The 16,006-nt window shown below is 37.9% G+C and overlaps 1 protein-coding gene across 5 annotated transcripts in view; it reads left to right on the top strand.

The window, feature by feature from the left end:
• Positions 1-227: 227 nt before the first annotated feature.
• Positions 228-16,006, top strand: part of LOC109858525 (calcium-transporting ATPase sarcoplasmic/endoplasmic reticulum type) — a 42,166-nt gene continuing 26,387 nt past the window's right edge. For 3 of the 5 annotated variants that reach the window (XM_020435877.1, XM_020435876.1, XM_020435872.1), the window contains exons 1-2: positions 228-516; positions 8,225-8,417. In XM_020435877.1, the coding sequence (XP_020291466.1) occupies positions 8,300-8,417 (118 nt within the window). In that variant the 5' untranslated portion in view covers positions 228-516; positions 8,225-8,299. Of the gene's footprint in view, positions 517-3,914; positions 4,036-6,823; positions 7,564-8,224; positions 8,418-16,006 lie in introns of those variants that run through there. The other 2 variants (XM_020435873.1, XM_020435874.1) reach the window with 2 other exon arrangements.

Raw genomic sequence — 16,006 nt, forward strand, 5'->3', positions numbered from 1 at the left:
AACGATGTCTGATCTTCTCCTTCTTCTATCTCTCTTCTTTCTTGCTCTCCTTTTCGAATTCGAAGGTTAAACGCAAAAAAAAAAAAACCCCAAGACGACATCTCTACGACCGCCGGGACCGCTCTGGCTTCCGGCCAGAGTTGGGTTTTCCTCGTTTCGTTGTCTCGCCACCAGGTAGCGACGCTTACGGACTATTTAAATGAATTTCGCGGTCGCTCGGTGCTTCGTTTTGTTCAGCAGCGCAGGCGTTGCCCCCTTTTGAATGTCTGTTTGTTTCGCTTTCCCTTTTCCGTCGCGTATACGACTCTCCTGCACGTAGAGGTCCTAGTCGAGAACGGCGCGTCGACGCACCGACGATGCGCACCGACGAGTAGTCAAGTGGATTGAAAGAAAAAAAAATCAGAAAGAGACAGCAGTGTGAAACGGTTTTTCTCGGGGGTGGCCCGCACCCCCGCGCAGCACTTCCGAGTGAAAAAAAAAAAATAATAAGTTGAAGAGGTGAAGACAGAAGCACTGGTAAGTCCACCTGCTACGCGACCATGGGGTGCAAAGTTGCATATAGTGTCCTTTGTGTTACCACGCGCAGTGACCGAAGTCTCAGTCTCCAAAGTGGAGAACGCGTGAGGCGGAAAGCAAGTGCAGTGACAACAACCCAACGAGGAATAACCATGAAGGATTATATTATCGTGAATAACTTTCCGTTATCGTTGTTGAACAAAGTTTGAGTTGCGTTGAACAACTTCGCTTTATAGTGAAGGTCAACTCGTTCGGTCGATCGCGAAATCTCGCACCGTTATCATTGGAATATAATTGCAAAATTTGAAATTATTCCAAAAACTTGATAGTAATTGAGTTTACTAGAAAATTCATTTTTGTCGAAGTGAATTGATTATTTTAATTAGACAAAAGATTATTTCATTGAGCTTTATAGTGATTCTGATTCATAAGCTGTACATTTGTGGAAGTTTAATTAATCTGGAAACGCGCGGATTTTCTTTTGTGCGAAATTTATTCTCATTTATCTCGCGTTTTTTTTTAATATTTCAAATGAAAACTTTAATATAACTACGTAGATAAAAATATTTAAGTTTTTGGCAAAGAAATTTATTTTTAAGGCAAATTGTTATAATTGATTTTTAAACGTACTTAAGTGTCTTTTAATTAAGGTCTTTTATAGTGTCTATTTATTAAAAATCATCTGAATCAATAATGCACAAAAATCGCGGCGAAACAATTGACATGAATCTTCAGTTTTTGTTATATCAACATATGTATTGTTTCGGTGTGTCGCGATATACAGAAACACGGTTGCATAATAAGTGCTTGCGAAGCGAAACGTGCGGTTAAAATTCGCTCGTTGTTTCGTGAGGGAAAAAAAAAATAAAATATTTCAACTCGCTGAAAATATTTTGCGCATACCAAAGCTCGATACGCGAGGAGCGCGTCGAACGAGCCAATAAATTCGTCGTAAATCGCCGTATGTCCCCGATCGTGCGTGGAATCGTGTGAAAACTGCTTGTTGAAGTGTTAGCACTCGTCGCGTATTACGCGACCTATAATAGCTAGAGCCAAGAATTCATTTTGGTTTTTGTAGGTCACCACTACGTTGGCGCGCGCGTAAAGAGATTTTCGCAGACCGGGAAATTATCTCGACTCAACGTCGCGTAGTAATCTGTGCAATCCTGAACTCTATAATTAAACAGCATTATAAAACACCGCCGCCCGGTTAATTATGCTCCGCAGTAAACGCGGTACACAACGCGGATATTTAATAACCGACGTAATCATGCGATTGCTGCGACGAAGAAATGTGCTAAACTGAAGATTAATAATTTTATTTATTGCCGAACAAGAAAAACTTTATTCGAGTCTCACGCGATATATTTTCGGACGGTGAAACACTTAACGCGAAACATTTTAATGTATCCTCCGTCCTTTCTTTTTTCGCATTTCTTCAAATCTCGGACGATTTCTGGCCGCGTGTCATAGCGGCGCTATTTTTAATATTTTCAAAGCCATTCTTGTTATCTTTGGCGATGGGTTTGGGGCAGAAATACTTTGATGGATGATTTCATGTCATCCGAAGAAACGCGTTAATGCGCGCACGCTATCCGTAACACGGTCGACAATTGAAGAGCACGTTTACACGCGCCCACATTACCATATGGTCAACACGTCACAATAGCATAACATAAATACGTCGCGATATTGTGCCACGAACGTTGAAGAAAATGCGCTGTCTCCAGCGACGAACGATCGAGTCAATAATACAGTTAAGTTGCTTCTCCTTCTCGTGCACAGCAAGCGTACGGTCTCCTCTGATATTTGAGGAACAATTATGCAAAATGGATTAAATCCGCTCGTATAAACTCCGTGGCAAGTTCCCAAACAGCACCGCACCAAAATTTGCTCGGGAAATATAGACGGGATCAGCTAATTTTATCGGCTAATTTCTAATTAGATAACACACAAAATAAATTTTATTCGCGAGGGCTTTATCATATTTAGACATTTTTTTTTGTTTTGTATACGAACGTTGCACAGCGACAGAGAGGGAGCGTTGATTTTTTTATAGATACTTTTTTGTAGCATTAGATAATTTGACAAAGTGGATTACCTCATCCTCATGTATCTATGTAAAACGGTCTTCGCATGCGAACACGAGAGCTCTACTTGTTTGCCAACAAGCGCGCGGTGTTTCTTATCCTTACGGCCCGTCCAACATGTTGCATCTCTCGTCTTCAAATAGATTCCGCCAGTCCATGCGCTGGTGTACTCACTCAAATCGCGACTTAGGTCCACTTCTCTCGGCCATAATTTTTGCACTTTCTGCGCTTAAAATAAACTCACGCTTTGCTACAAGATCCAGCTGAAATGAAAATTTATCTTGTAAAAACACTTTAATTACTAACGCAATTTAAGTCTTCTGCTTTTTCACTGTCTTTCTCTGATGCTACAAAGCTTTTTTTCAAAATTAAAAGAAAAATTGTTTTTTTTTTTTTATATATGTTGCAATTATTCTGTTAAACGTCACTGAAACTAAAACATTTCTTATGTGCTTTTTTAACGTTTTGAAACTCAATTAATGCTAATAATCTTATATTTTTTTATTTATATCAATCAAATTGCCATAAATTTTTAATGCTCATTGAGATGAGCAAGATGGTCACTACGAATTACGAAATAGACCGTCGCGACCTAGAAAAAAATCCGATTCCCTTTGTACATTGAATAAAGAAAGTAATAGATAATTGATTTTACCGAGGTCTAGGCGTGCGTTCGATAATTGGATAATTTAATAAGTGGTTGTATCTCAATATCACAGCGTTATCAAGTTTAATTCTCTTTGTTAAAGTCGAATCATTTCTATGGGCTTACGCGAGGAAGTGCCTGCTTATATCGCTCATTGTATATATTTAATTGTCAAATATTTATTAACAATGGCAAAATAATAGCAACTGAACGTAATTGAGAGAGGATATTAGTTTTGTTTAGACTGTAGCAAAATGAGTAGACATGGCAGCAATAAATCATTTCAGTCACATTTCGCAATGCATAGAAATTTATGTTACGGGGATCGAGAATGGAGAAACCATTCCGAGAGTCCCTGGTTCTCGGCAGGACGCGCAAGAAGTCGTCGATGACGACGGAATAGGAGGAGGAAAAGGCTGCAGCAGAGCGCGACGACGCCGAGGATCGGGAGAGCGGTTCTCCCGTCCCGCGAGCTGATCTCTGCCAAAATAATTAGGAAGTCGTCGTCGAAGACGTGCTAAAAACGTCCGCTCGGATGCGCGCGCGATTTGGCCGGCTAGTCGCGTCCCGGGCGCTCGCGAGCGAGCTGGTCGTCCGGATAGAGTCCTCGGGTGAGAAATAGTTCGCAAGGCAGAGCGGAGTGCGTGTCGTGGTGGCACAGTACCGCGCGACCGGTCGCCGAGTCCGTGCCGGGTTTTTCGTCCTGGCAAGGCCGAGCTGATGCGAGCCACTGCGCTCCGATCACAAAGGGATTAAGTCAGCCGGCGCCAGCGCCGACATAGGGTTAGTTCTGCCATTCCGCGATTTTTCAATTCTCAATCGGAGCGGCGATTCCCGTTGCCGAAAGAAACGGAGACGTCATGGGGTGAACGAAATTACTCTGTCGAAATTACTCGTCGTACAATTGCGATGTGTAATAGCGGCTATAAGTAACGTTGGAATGTACGAGGACGGGTTTTCAAAATAATTGTTGATTATGGGAGGTAGATTGTTGATTGTGGAAAATTGCTGAAATCATATGGAGTTTGTTATGAGCTTTGTAGCTTGGTTCTGTGCCAATTAACGAAGGAACGCAAACGTCGCGAAAGAGATTGCTGCCGGTTGAGGATAAGAAGCGTTTGTTTTTCTCTCTCGAATTTGAGTGAACCCAGTCTTAAATGTGAATGAATATGTACACGAGAATTTCACGGGAACCGCATGTGTTAATTAACCACTTGTCAACGCTTCGGAGGAACTCACACAGTTCGCTTTGATCGTATTTTCCTCTCCGACTTTTCCAACTAACGCAAAAAGCTGACGTACGATAAGTATCGTGGGAATTGATACGACGTATTTAATTAATCACTCGCCAACAATTTCGGTGAGGTCTTTATTAATTTGTAGATGCGCTGTTTTTAATATACATTCTTCGATTTTATTAATAAAAGTTTCTTATTCCAATCTTTTCGCGTTATTGTCTTTTAATTCTTTGAAGTAATAATTCACAATCGGTCCGAAGACAAAATCATTTAGAATATTCTTTTTCTTTCGTTAGAAACATATATAATCAGCCATTGTTTGTGCAAATTTATTTTATTCTGTGTTGTATTTGCGTTTGCAAATTATTTTGTTAATATATATATATTGCAAATAATTTCAATATATTTAGGAGAAAATTATGCATCCGTGACACGTTGCGGGATAATTTATGACATGCGTAATTAATCATTCTCATTATTAAATTTAAGCATTTAATTATTAATTAATCGATTACATTGTTATAATCCCTTTATTCGGTAGTGAGATAACATTAGATCATACAGCGTGAAAGTTACATGTGTAAAAATAACAATTTGATGAAGAATTGTTTTTAATAAGTAATTTTACACGTTCATTTAAATGTGTCTCACCTCGGTTGTGCGAAACACTTATCGAGACTAAAATGTCACAGAATATTTTATAAATACAAACCACGTAGTATATATGATACACCTTATAAATTATTTTAACAATCTCTTTATCCTTCCCGTGCAACAAATAGATACTAGAGACGTTCTTTGGACACTTTTGTTTTAAAGTTCCACGGAATATCGAAAAGATGTCTAAACAATGTCTGAAATATCCGACGGCTTTTAGATACGTTTTAGGCATCTTTTGGCGCACCGCCAGTATGCTAGCGAAATTTTCAAGCGATCGTCACATTCTAGCAGCGCTGTTTCGAATTTCTCAAGTTATAACATTGGAAGTTAATGTCCATAAGCAATAGGAAGATGTTGCAAAATTGATAGACACGTATGTTTCAGCGATTTTTACTCGGTGGCGTATGTCCGAATAAATGTCTCGTGAAAAATACGAATATTGGGACAAAGGAATTTCGACCAGCTTCGAAAATAATCTTACATAAGGTTGGCAAGCTCATCGGCTAGAATTATTCCGCAAATTTTGTGTTCTATTTTTAGCTGAAAGGAAAGATACGCTCGACAGGACGTTTTCCGATGATCGCAATCCTGATGTTTGACCCTTTTCGCGAGGTTCAGTCATTCAAATCGAGTTGCAAACTTCATTGCGCACGACTTTGTTTACGGTACTTTTGAACTTGACTTAAATTTTTAGATTGTGACACGTTAACCTTGAACCTGTTTCGATCGAACAACGGTGACCTCTTTATCTCTGTTCGTGTTTCCTTCCTTGTGTCGTTTTGAAGTTTCTCAACGCGCTTTACATTTTGTTTCCCACTAAAACGATTTCGCTTTTTTTTATCAAAATTTATGTAAAACTTGTCAACACAAATAATCATTTTGATGTCAGTAATACGCGTCCGTGGTTTGCTTGAATTTCGTCGTGACAACGAAAAATACATTTAAACAATCTTTTTTCTCCATTCCATTAAAAAAAATCAGCTGTGAACGACAGTCGTACGTAAAATATTCGAAATAGGTTTTAAAAAATAGCGCAAATTTATTTTTTGAAAATATTGCGCGCGTTGTTTTCTCTTCGAAACGCGTGTTACGTGGATCGCGCTATTTCTCACGTTGCGAGAACTTGGAAGGAGATCGCGATAACACCGAGGAAATTCGCGAAAAGGGTCGGGTTAAGGATCGAAGTCGCGTCGGTCAACACTCGCACTGTCGGCGACTTATTACCGCGACGACGTCGCGATTACGTAAGAACAACAAGCCGCGGATCCGTCGACGGTCCCGCCGGTGATCTTAAAATACGCGCCAAGGAAATAGCCTAGCAGAAGCCCGAAAATAGTCGCACGCGTCACGCTTCGCTCGACCAATGGCGTCGCTCCACATGCTCTCTAACCCGCGAGAAGCGCTGCGACGCGTGTCGCCGCGCCGCTTGTCGAAACACGTCGGGAGCGGCGAAAAATAATGTAAATGACATTTTTCTTAATTTCAATGATCCGCAAACGATTGAAAAATATTTCGACGCAATCAATTGCCGATCAATCGACGTCGCGGCCGCTCAAAAGTCGAAATTCATTCCGACGCGCGTCACTGCGCAGCCGTGATCGGCGTCGCGCTCCAACAGACGGCGCTGACGTTCGCACGATGATTCGCCCGATTCGCCGTGTCAGTCTCGCGGAAGCGGAGGTCAGGTTAGCAGTTGTCGTGTTGGTTGTATCGTTGGAGAAAAATGACGTGCGTCTCGTGCATCCGCGCCTCGTGATAATTCGAGCGTGTGATTCGGAAATATTTGCGTTTATAGAATCTTGTCTGTGAGTTTCCGTTCGTCGAGAAAGACAAACGGGGATATTACGTTGGGATACGTGAAAAGTCCGTCGTGTGGTTGTCTTGTCGCGGGATAAGCACGCGCGCTGCTACCGCCGCCGTTGCCGTCGCTGTACGGCTAACCTAAATATTCGGCGGCCGTAACATAATTTTTTCTCTCTCTCTCGATATCGTCTCTCCCTTTCCCACTAGTGTTTTACTCTTCTCTAGTCTTTTCTCTTTCCTCTCTCTCTTTCGCTCTTTGTCCATCCTACTCCCGTCTCTCTCTCGCTCCCCGTTGACACGTCGTCACCGACGACAGCCGTGTCTGTCAACGCGGCGGATTCTCTCGTTCCTTGTGCTCGCAACGCGAGCTCGAGAACTTTGCCGAGGAATACCGTAGCTGGCGGCGAGTGCATGTCGCGCGGACACGTCGCGCTTCGAACAGTGAGTCTAAGCGACTGCGGTGAAGTGCGCGGCCGTGTTTCTCTTCCGTTTTTGTCCTCGACGTTTTTGTGGTTGTCGTCGTCAACTCGTTACGCGAAATTGTCGCCGTGTAAGTTTACAAAGAAACGGAACACCGTGGGACGAGATCACCTGCGTCACGACACCTTCGGTAGAGTGTGGTTTATCTCTTTGTCTCTCTTTTTCTTGCTCTGTCAGTCGCGTCTTCCGTCGTCGTGTGCCAATGCGTGCCGAGTTTACCGACGAGCAGAGTTCTCTTGTAAAATTTCTATCAACTTTTTTCATCTTGAGATATCTCGTGATGATGAATTTATCAGCTTCCTGTTAAAGCTGTAGTTTTGTTACCGTATCGCTTTTATTTAGAATTGCAGAACTCCAGAGCTATTAGATTGTAATTTTGAGAAGTGAATTTGTGAATTAGACTTAGGTCAAACTAGATCCTAATTCGATTAACAATTTTCGATTAACAATTTTGTACGTCAAGAGAAGTAAACACTACTTTAGTATTGAAATTAATTAATTGAAATTAATTGTTTTTTCGTCGTTGTAGGAAACTGTACTTAGCAGCTGTTGTTTTAGCTTGTTACTTATATTTTCATGAGAAGAGAAACGTATATTTAGAAATCATCGAGATAATTTGATTAGTTTTTTTTTTCTATATATGCATATGATCTTTCATGTTCATCATTTACTTGTAACAATTCTCCAGTAATAAATTTATGTTACTTAATAGTTTCTTGACTATTTTCAATGCACTATATTAAACTAATATTGAACATTTCATCTAATAAGTGATTTTTGTCTGCTTCCAGAAACTGTTAGTTTGAATGAACATATATAATCGCTGAGAGGATAACATTAGTGAACCAGTATAAAAACCAGTAATCATGGAGGACGCCCATTGCAAAACCGTGGAAGAAGTAGTAAACTACTTTAATGTCGACCCTGATAAAGGATTGTCTACTGATCAAGTAAAGAGGAATCAAGAGAAGTATGGTCTCAATGGTAAGTCCATTTCATTTCTTTAATTTTGGATGAGAAAGATTTGGTACATCTATGATTTTTTTATTTTGCATATGTACAATAAACAGGATTGTCTATACAATATTACGTATTTAAATTTAACCTGATAAGATAAAAAATCTCAGGAGTGATGAGAAGAACCCTCTTGTTCTTTTATTGTGTACAAAACTTGGATGACATACAAGTAGAATCATTTGAAGCCTATACACACAAATCTGTTTCAAGATTACTTTTAATATTAAATTTTAAGTCGAAGTTATAGATCGTCTGTCATTTGTGTTTTTTTTTTTTTTTACATTTAAAAATTATTTTTCGAATCAACATCCTTAAACTCAAGACTAAAAAAGAACAAGGATTTTAATGATTAACCTGACCGTGAGAAAAACCAGTTTTTCTTCCGTGTGTATTTAAAAAACAAGAACCGACTTTACATTCTTCCAAGTAGTAAGACGGGGAAGTAGTAGTAGCGGATGAGATGTATCCTGTGTGTGAACATCGCAGATATTACGTTATTACACGCGCGTACTCGGAAACGATATCGCGGAGCTCATGAAAATATCGCGCGTCTACTCGCTACTGGGGTCGAGGAGCGCGGTAAAAGTGGCTTTATCAGGCTCGCATGTTGCCGTGTAACCACGCGTGTTGTTTGTCCCCACCATCTCGCGTCAGCTTACCACCGCCAGTCACTTCCTCGTGTACACGTGTTCCGAAGTCGTGGTCTACTCTCAACAATGACTACTACGTACGCGTTGCTCAACTACGATCGTGGAACTGGTTTAGACGTGTCATCCACGTACACGTAGTAAAATTATACGTGCAATCACGTGTATTTACACGTAATCTGAAAAGTGTTCGGCTGCAAAAAGCGGATACCTTTGAAAACAGAATACGTACATATCTGTCTGAAGCCTCTCTTTATTGTTGGATCGTTAACGTTGAATTGAACATTGTGTACAATTTTATTGTTTCGTGACGATATATTTTGCACAGCCGTCGAGATATAATTTCTCGTATCGTTTAATTTCGAACGAACTGTTCACAACTACTTGTCAATACTTTAGGTGCAGTGATGTACATAATCGGAAGTGTCGTTTAATTCATCGACATTTCAATTATCGAGAAACCGCGCATCGCTCGGAGCATCATTGCGAATACATTTATATGCATTTCGGGAAACATCGAATTTAAAGCTGGCATTGAGAGATTTAATCATTTGTGAGATTCTAAAGTAAAGATATGTTCGCGATATGATAAAACTTGTAATCTCGTTTGATAAATGATATTTAGAAGTAAATTCAGAAATTCACTGACATGCGTGTCGTAAAATTAAATGAGGAAAAATTGGGGAGGATATCGCTACATAACGACTGAAAAACACAGTTCATCGAACGGTTAAATATTAATTGCGATTAACTTTTATCGATTTAACGGAATATTGCTTATCCAGCAATCGCGCACGCGTCGAAATTTACACGTTCGCATCAAGCGCCGGTAATTAGCGCTTATCGAAACGCCGGACGTTCCTCTCGAAGATCAGAGAACACAAGCCTTGAGAACCTTGCGACAAATTATCGACGTAACGTTACCGTATGATAAGCTTGTTCGCCGTTCGAAGATTTCCGCGTGTGAAACGATCTCTCTGCGACTGATTGCGGTAACTCATTAAATCTTAAATTTGCCGAACGAAGTATTGGATAGGACTTGGTAGTCGTATTTTTAATATCGATTGATACAAATTGCAATGAAATTAATTCTATAATGAAATTCATCAGTGATAATGTGTACACACACACACACACACATATATTATCTATACTCAATATCTAGATTACCTTGTTTGATAGAACAAAATTAATTAAATCTTATATCAAAAAAAAAAAAAAAAAAAAAAAATTCTGTTGCGTTATGTCTCGAACATGTGTTTTCTACAAAATAAAATCTATAAAAATAAAATCTATAAAAATAAAATCTGGATCATCATTTCTAAAAATTGTCTTCTTGGAAACATTCATGAGCGAGAGACAGCACGTTTCCTAAAGACAAATGTTTGCGTATACCGACGGACAGACTCATTCTTTTTCGATTACCAAACGATTACGCGCGTATCATTTATATCGCAACTCACGCGCTACCTGGAAATTTCAGGATTATTCGCGTGTATATTCGCGGTAAACATTACGTCGAGAGGAGACTATGCAAATTAGGTATATGCAACGAAGTATCGTCTTTCGTTTGCGAAAATAAAATACATCGAGTACCAAGTCCGTCGAAGCGAAGATCGAATCTTATAACGATGGACGATATTTGGCGGCCGCTATTTTGACGTTCCGGTGCGCGCGTCACGTGATACAATTTGTTTTAAATAACACACAGAGTGTGTCCGCGAGAACTGTGTAACATTGCTTTACTCGGGTGTGAATGTTTTTCAGCTGAATCGCAAACGGCGGCGTGTGTGTGTGTGTGTGTTTGGTGCAATCCTAAATTCTCTGAATATTTTAACACCTTGTTCTCTCTTTGAGTTGAAATTCAGAGACCAAACAAATGATTCTTGAAGAAAAGCTGTGCAGTATCTCGAAACATTTAGAGTTTAGTTGAAACGAGCGTTGTTAAGAGGAGATAGCACGAGATACGGTGTTCATGCATTAATCATCACTAGATAGACTATAATCAAAGCGTTTGTCCTCACGCGAGTGTGTGTCCTGCAGAATATACTGTTCGATATAATCAAACAATATTTGTTGGCATTGCGTAAACGCGGCAAATATTTTCGTACGTAGTAAATATCGCGATTAGCTGATTAAACAGCTTTTGTTATCAGTAAAATGGGTGTTTTATTACTGGTAGGATGTAAGAATCTTTTATAATAATTTACACAAAACTTGCACGTTTTATTCGTTTTATTGAAAATCGATTTTGAAAAAGAAAAACATCGAAAGTTTAAAATAATCGCGTTTTCATCAGCTCAATTCAATCGCTACAAAATCTAACGTTTTATGTAGCACATTGTATATATATGTTCGTATGTATATGTTCGTATTTTATAGAAGATATTCTTTTTAAATGACAGTTTTTTTTTTTTTTTTTTTTTTACTTAGAACCCAAGTAATCGTCTTATGTGATAAACATATAAATGTCGAATGTTAAGCGTTATAAGTCTCAACTTAAGCCTTAAAAATGACCTGAACGAGGAATTTGCGGCAGTGGATGTACGTAACATTTTAAGATACAAAATCGATCCGTTAATGCGACAGTGTACGCTGGTTGCGAGTTTGATGGATAACGTAACTCAATTGCACGTGGCCGAGCGCGCGCGTTGCATCTGGCAGTCTGCGTGCAGTCGACTGATGGTCGGCGTTAATTGCGTCAAGGAGAACAAAAAACGTAATCTTATTTAGGACAAACCCGATTTGCGAGCGAAGTCGGCCTCTCTTGATTGGGTATTTTGAAGGATCAGTTTAGTGCGCATATCGAATGCGCGCGCGCGCGCTCGATTTGGAAAATTGGAGCAATAGAATATTTTTTATATAGCGCGTCTCTGTTTTAATTCATTCTCATGTATCAGATTAAATTGTTCTACACAATGCTTTATTTTAAATTAATTGAAGCACGCGGAAGCTAGAGATAGAGAAAAGTTGTCTAAGAGAAATATCGGAAATTCTATGTGCGAGTTATAGAGGTGACTAAAACGAATTCGAATTATCACTTTTGATTTCACTTGAAAGATAGGATTAGAAATTAATTTCGCGAGAAATATTAAAAATATATATATAATATATTTACATTGACGTTTCTTGAGAGAATATGAGAGAAACTTCTGTCTTGAGATAGTATTATCTTTTATGGTAGCTGTGTTATAATTTTTATTAGAAAAAATATAATGTGAAATTTACCATTGGAAAAATTTAATAAACGTAGATTTTTTTAGGCACACATTTTGGTAAACGAAAATTACGTTGCGTAAACAGATACGTCATATAAATCGTAACAAATGTTGTATTTATAAACATTTTTTAAATATTGTTAGCATTTACAATTTTTATGTATTATTATCGTGATATTGCATGAAATTGATTACTGCATTTGCTCATTTAACTTATCAAACATTTGTATTTCGCCTTTTTATGATGAATACAACATTCATTTATATACTGATAAGGTATTAACGTCATTTCAATAATTTTCACAGAAATGTGAAACACATGTAAAAACTAACGAGAAAAGAAAATCTCAGAAAATTAAAACTGTAATAGCACGATCATCAGATTATCTGTCAGAATTGCTCTGTTGCGTGCTGATAGTTCATTATTTCAAAATAATTGCAGATTTAATTGACTAAAATTAGCGTCTTATTTAATTATTAGTGTAATATCTTTTATATAAATTGCAAATACATACGTATATTCGATTTTACGGTTTTTAAACATTGTGTGCTTTTTTATATATATATATTTTTTCTAATTACGTTTATTTGTGAAACATTTTATTTTTAGAAAAAGAGAGTTATCAAATCAAATAAATATGCTCGACAAATCATTATAACCGATAAACTGTTATCTTGTGATTTTACTCGAGTGGCTATGCTTGTTTGCGGCTTGTATGGTAAAAACGTAGTTGTATCGATTATAAGCATATGTGTGTGAACATATTTAATCCTTTGCACGAAGAATTTCCAATACTATTTGAAATCGATTAGATGATCCTGCATTATCGTACATATTTACGTAAATACCACGCATGCGATTAAAGTTCGATCTTGACTGATCCCGATCAGTGACGTCGATTCGGATCGGATTATGACTTGTAATTATATACAAGAGAAGCACAAACACTATCGATATTGGTGCGATAAATAATAATTCGGTATACATCGTCGTTGTCGTCGTCGTCGTCGTCGTCGTCGTCATACGTGCGTTTATCGCGATAACTATGTTTGCATCCGCTTCAAAAGTAAACAAATTCTAGGTGATGATTACACAGCGATCACCCTTTTATCAAGATGCGACCGAAGAGAATTTCTCGATGAATAATCGCGAAGTAGACTGCGCGCCAACGGCGATAAAATGTCGTCGCCCACATAAAGTTGCATTACATCAGCGGACTAGGGTGGCTTATGAGCTTCTTGAGACTAAGAACTCGGTCACACACAGTGGCCTGTGCATTGTTAACGATAAATATCAAGGTATCACCGGAAGCACAAATGTACGTTTCAAAGAAAAAGCTAAAAGCAAAATCTTACGTGAAGTTTTAAAATTCGCAAAATTAACTATTTTTAATTAAAAGACTAATCCGAGCACGTTTTTCTTCTCTTTTTCGCAAACGTGCGCATTGAGAAATTATTAAAAATTGATTTACTTTAAGGCACAATTCGTATATAATGAACACAGAATCTTTCCTACATTAATTAACATTTTTTCACAACTGAACTGTCGGTACAAATTATTGTGTTGAACGTATCAATTTAGTTACGTAAATAAAAAAGAAGTATAGAAGTTATTACTATGTCGAATTAGTGCGGATTGTGTGCAAACGTCTGCAAATATATGGTAAATTATTCAGTTTGCGTTTACGCTGATGATGAGATGTGTGTACTGTTAGATTTGTACTTTATACGTGAGAATATTTTATTCATATAAGACTCAAAATTCAACAACAATTCGCTTGGAAACTACGAGGAAAACAATCGACGTTCATAGCACGTAAATCTTTTATCTGTTTAAATAAAAAATTATAACTGCCGCTTTGTACAGAAATAAAATATGTTTTGCAAAAATGAAATAAAATATTTATAATATATAACTTTGTAATAAATATTTATAGCATATAACAAAAACTCTATATCTATTTTCTGAAATCTTTACACTTTATTGAGAAAAAACTTGAAGAGTTTTTTCTTCAGGAAAACAAGTTGAAGCAAGGCAACAGAATAAAAGAAAAATAGAAAACAGAATAAAAGGATAAATTGGCTTGTAAATAGAAATAAATAATCAGAGCGATAGATCGACTGACTTACAATTAAAACTTTTTGATTTTGTTTTACACGTTGATCGTCGTATTTCGTGCCGTGATAAAAAAAAAAAAAAAAAAAGTGACGTTCAGAAAACTCTGGACGCGTGGGAGCTGTGCATCCATTTAACTTTAATTCGCCTCTCAGCAAGAAATATCCAGCGGAATCGCGCCTGCTTTTACATGGCGATAATTGCATTTGTTAACACCTTTTAGAATCCTTTCGTTAGGACACGCTGCGTGCCTTTGCGTGCGACGAATAATCTGACGTGGACAACTTTCAACGTAAGCGACCACGTCAGAACGAAACGTCGTTGGCCGATTCATTATTAATGCGCTGACTGTGTGGAAAGACGATTTCACCAGCGTCTTCGTTTACAATGTACCGACGACGTTGCACAAATGCGACGAAAGAATTAAACGATTTGTATTAAAATTGAATTGTCACAACTTTTTGCAAAGAAAAATGTCTTCTTCTCAAATTTAATCTCGTCACTTTCCGCTTTGTAAAATGTTAATTGTCAAAGAATAGATTTTGTCATTTTGTATTTTTCTAGATTAGCATTTAAGAGATCTTCGAGTTTATTGTATTCAAACTACAAAATTACTCCGAATGTGTAAGTTTGTATAAATACGGAGACAATATCAATTCAATTCGCAATTGTACAAAACTTTCCATCTTAAACTTTCGTCTATCTTAAACCATCGTAAACTTTCTCTTATTTTGCTTGTAAATTTTCTCTGTGAAATTTCACCGCGCAGTTCTTGTTTCTAGCTTACGTGCTGTTGTTAACGAATAGCAATTTCTCCCATAAGAAATGATTATAAAAAAAAAGAAAGAATGAAACATTTTTATAATTTTTGTAATTTGACATAAGAGCTACTTTTAGATCGCATAATGAATCGTGACGTGCGTTACTCGAGCTACGTAAATAGCCGCGGCACGCAGGCAGCCGCAAAAATCGCTCGGCGCTTAATAAATCGCTTAATAAATCGCGCAAGTGTGGTGAAATTGCATTATGAGTTGACGCGGCTGAGTGAGGTTAATTCATTTTAAGGTCGCTCTTTAAAGTCGCATCGTGCCGTGATATTTAACGCGCTTGGGCGCGTTGTTGCACTTCGATATCGCTTCCTTCTCTCTATCACACCCTCTTTTTCTCTCTCGCAACCGATTATCCATTAAATTAATTCATTCAATCGATGTTCTTCGAGCCCGAACGTTGCGCTCATTATTATTCCTCAACATGTGGTACCTTTTTCATTACGTCATTCGATCGCGATGACGATTTCTTTTTCTTTTATATCGCGTGTCGCGTTCTTTAAATGTAAGGAAGTCACAGTAAAACTTCTTTGAACCCCGGATTTAATTATAAAATAACGATTAATTAACTTTTGACATTACAGCTGCCGAAACGTTAAAAAAAAAACATAACTTTGATTACAATCGAGAGTTTTGATTAAAAACTAAACGCAATCGCGTCACACGCATACAAAGTGTTTTCAACGAGTGTCGTTTGATTAAAACGCCGAATTTTTAATTAAAATATCAATTATAGTACTTTATAACA

The sequence above is a fragment of the Pseudomyrmex gracilis genome, unplaced genomic scaffold (assembly GCF_002006095.1).
Source record: "Pseudomyrmex gracilis isolate BER0280 unplaced genomic scaffold, ASM200609v1 scaffold_211, whole genome shotgun sequence".
Lineage (NCBI taxonomy): Eukaryota > Metazoa > Arthropoda > Insecta > Hymenoptera > Formicidae > Pseudomyrmex > Pseudomyrmex gracilis.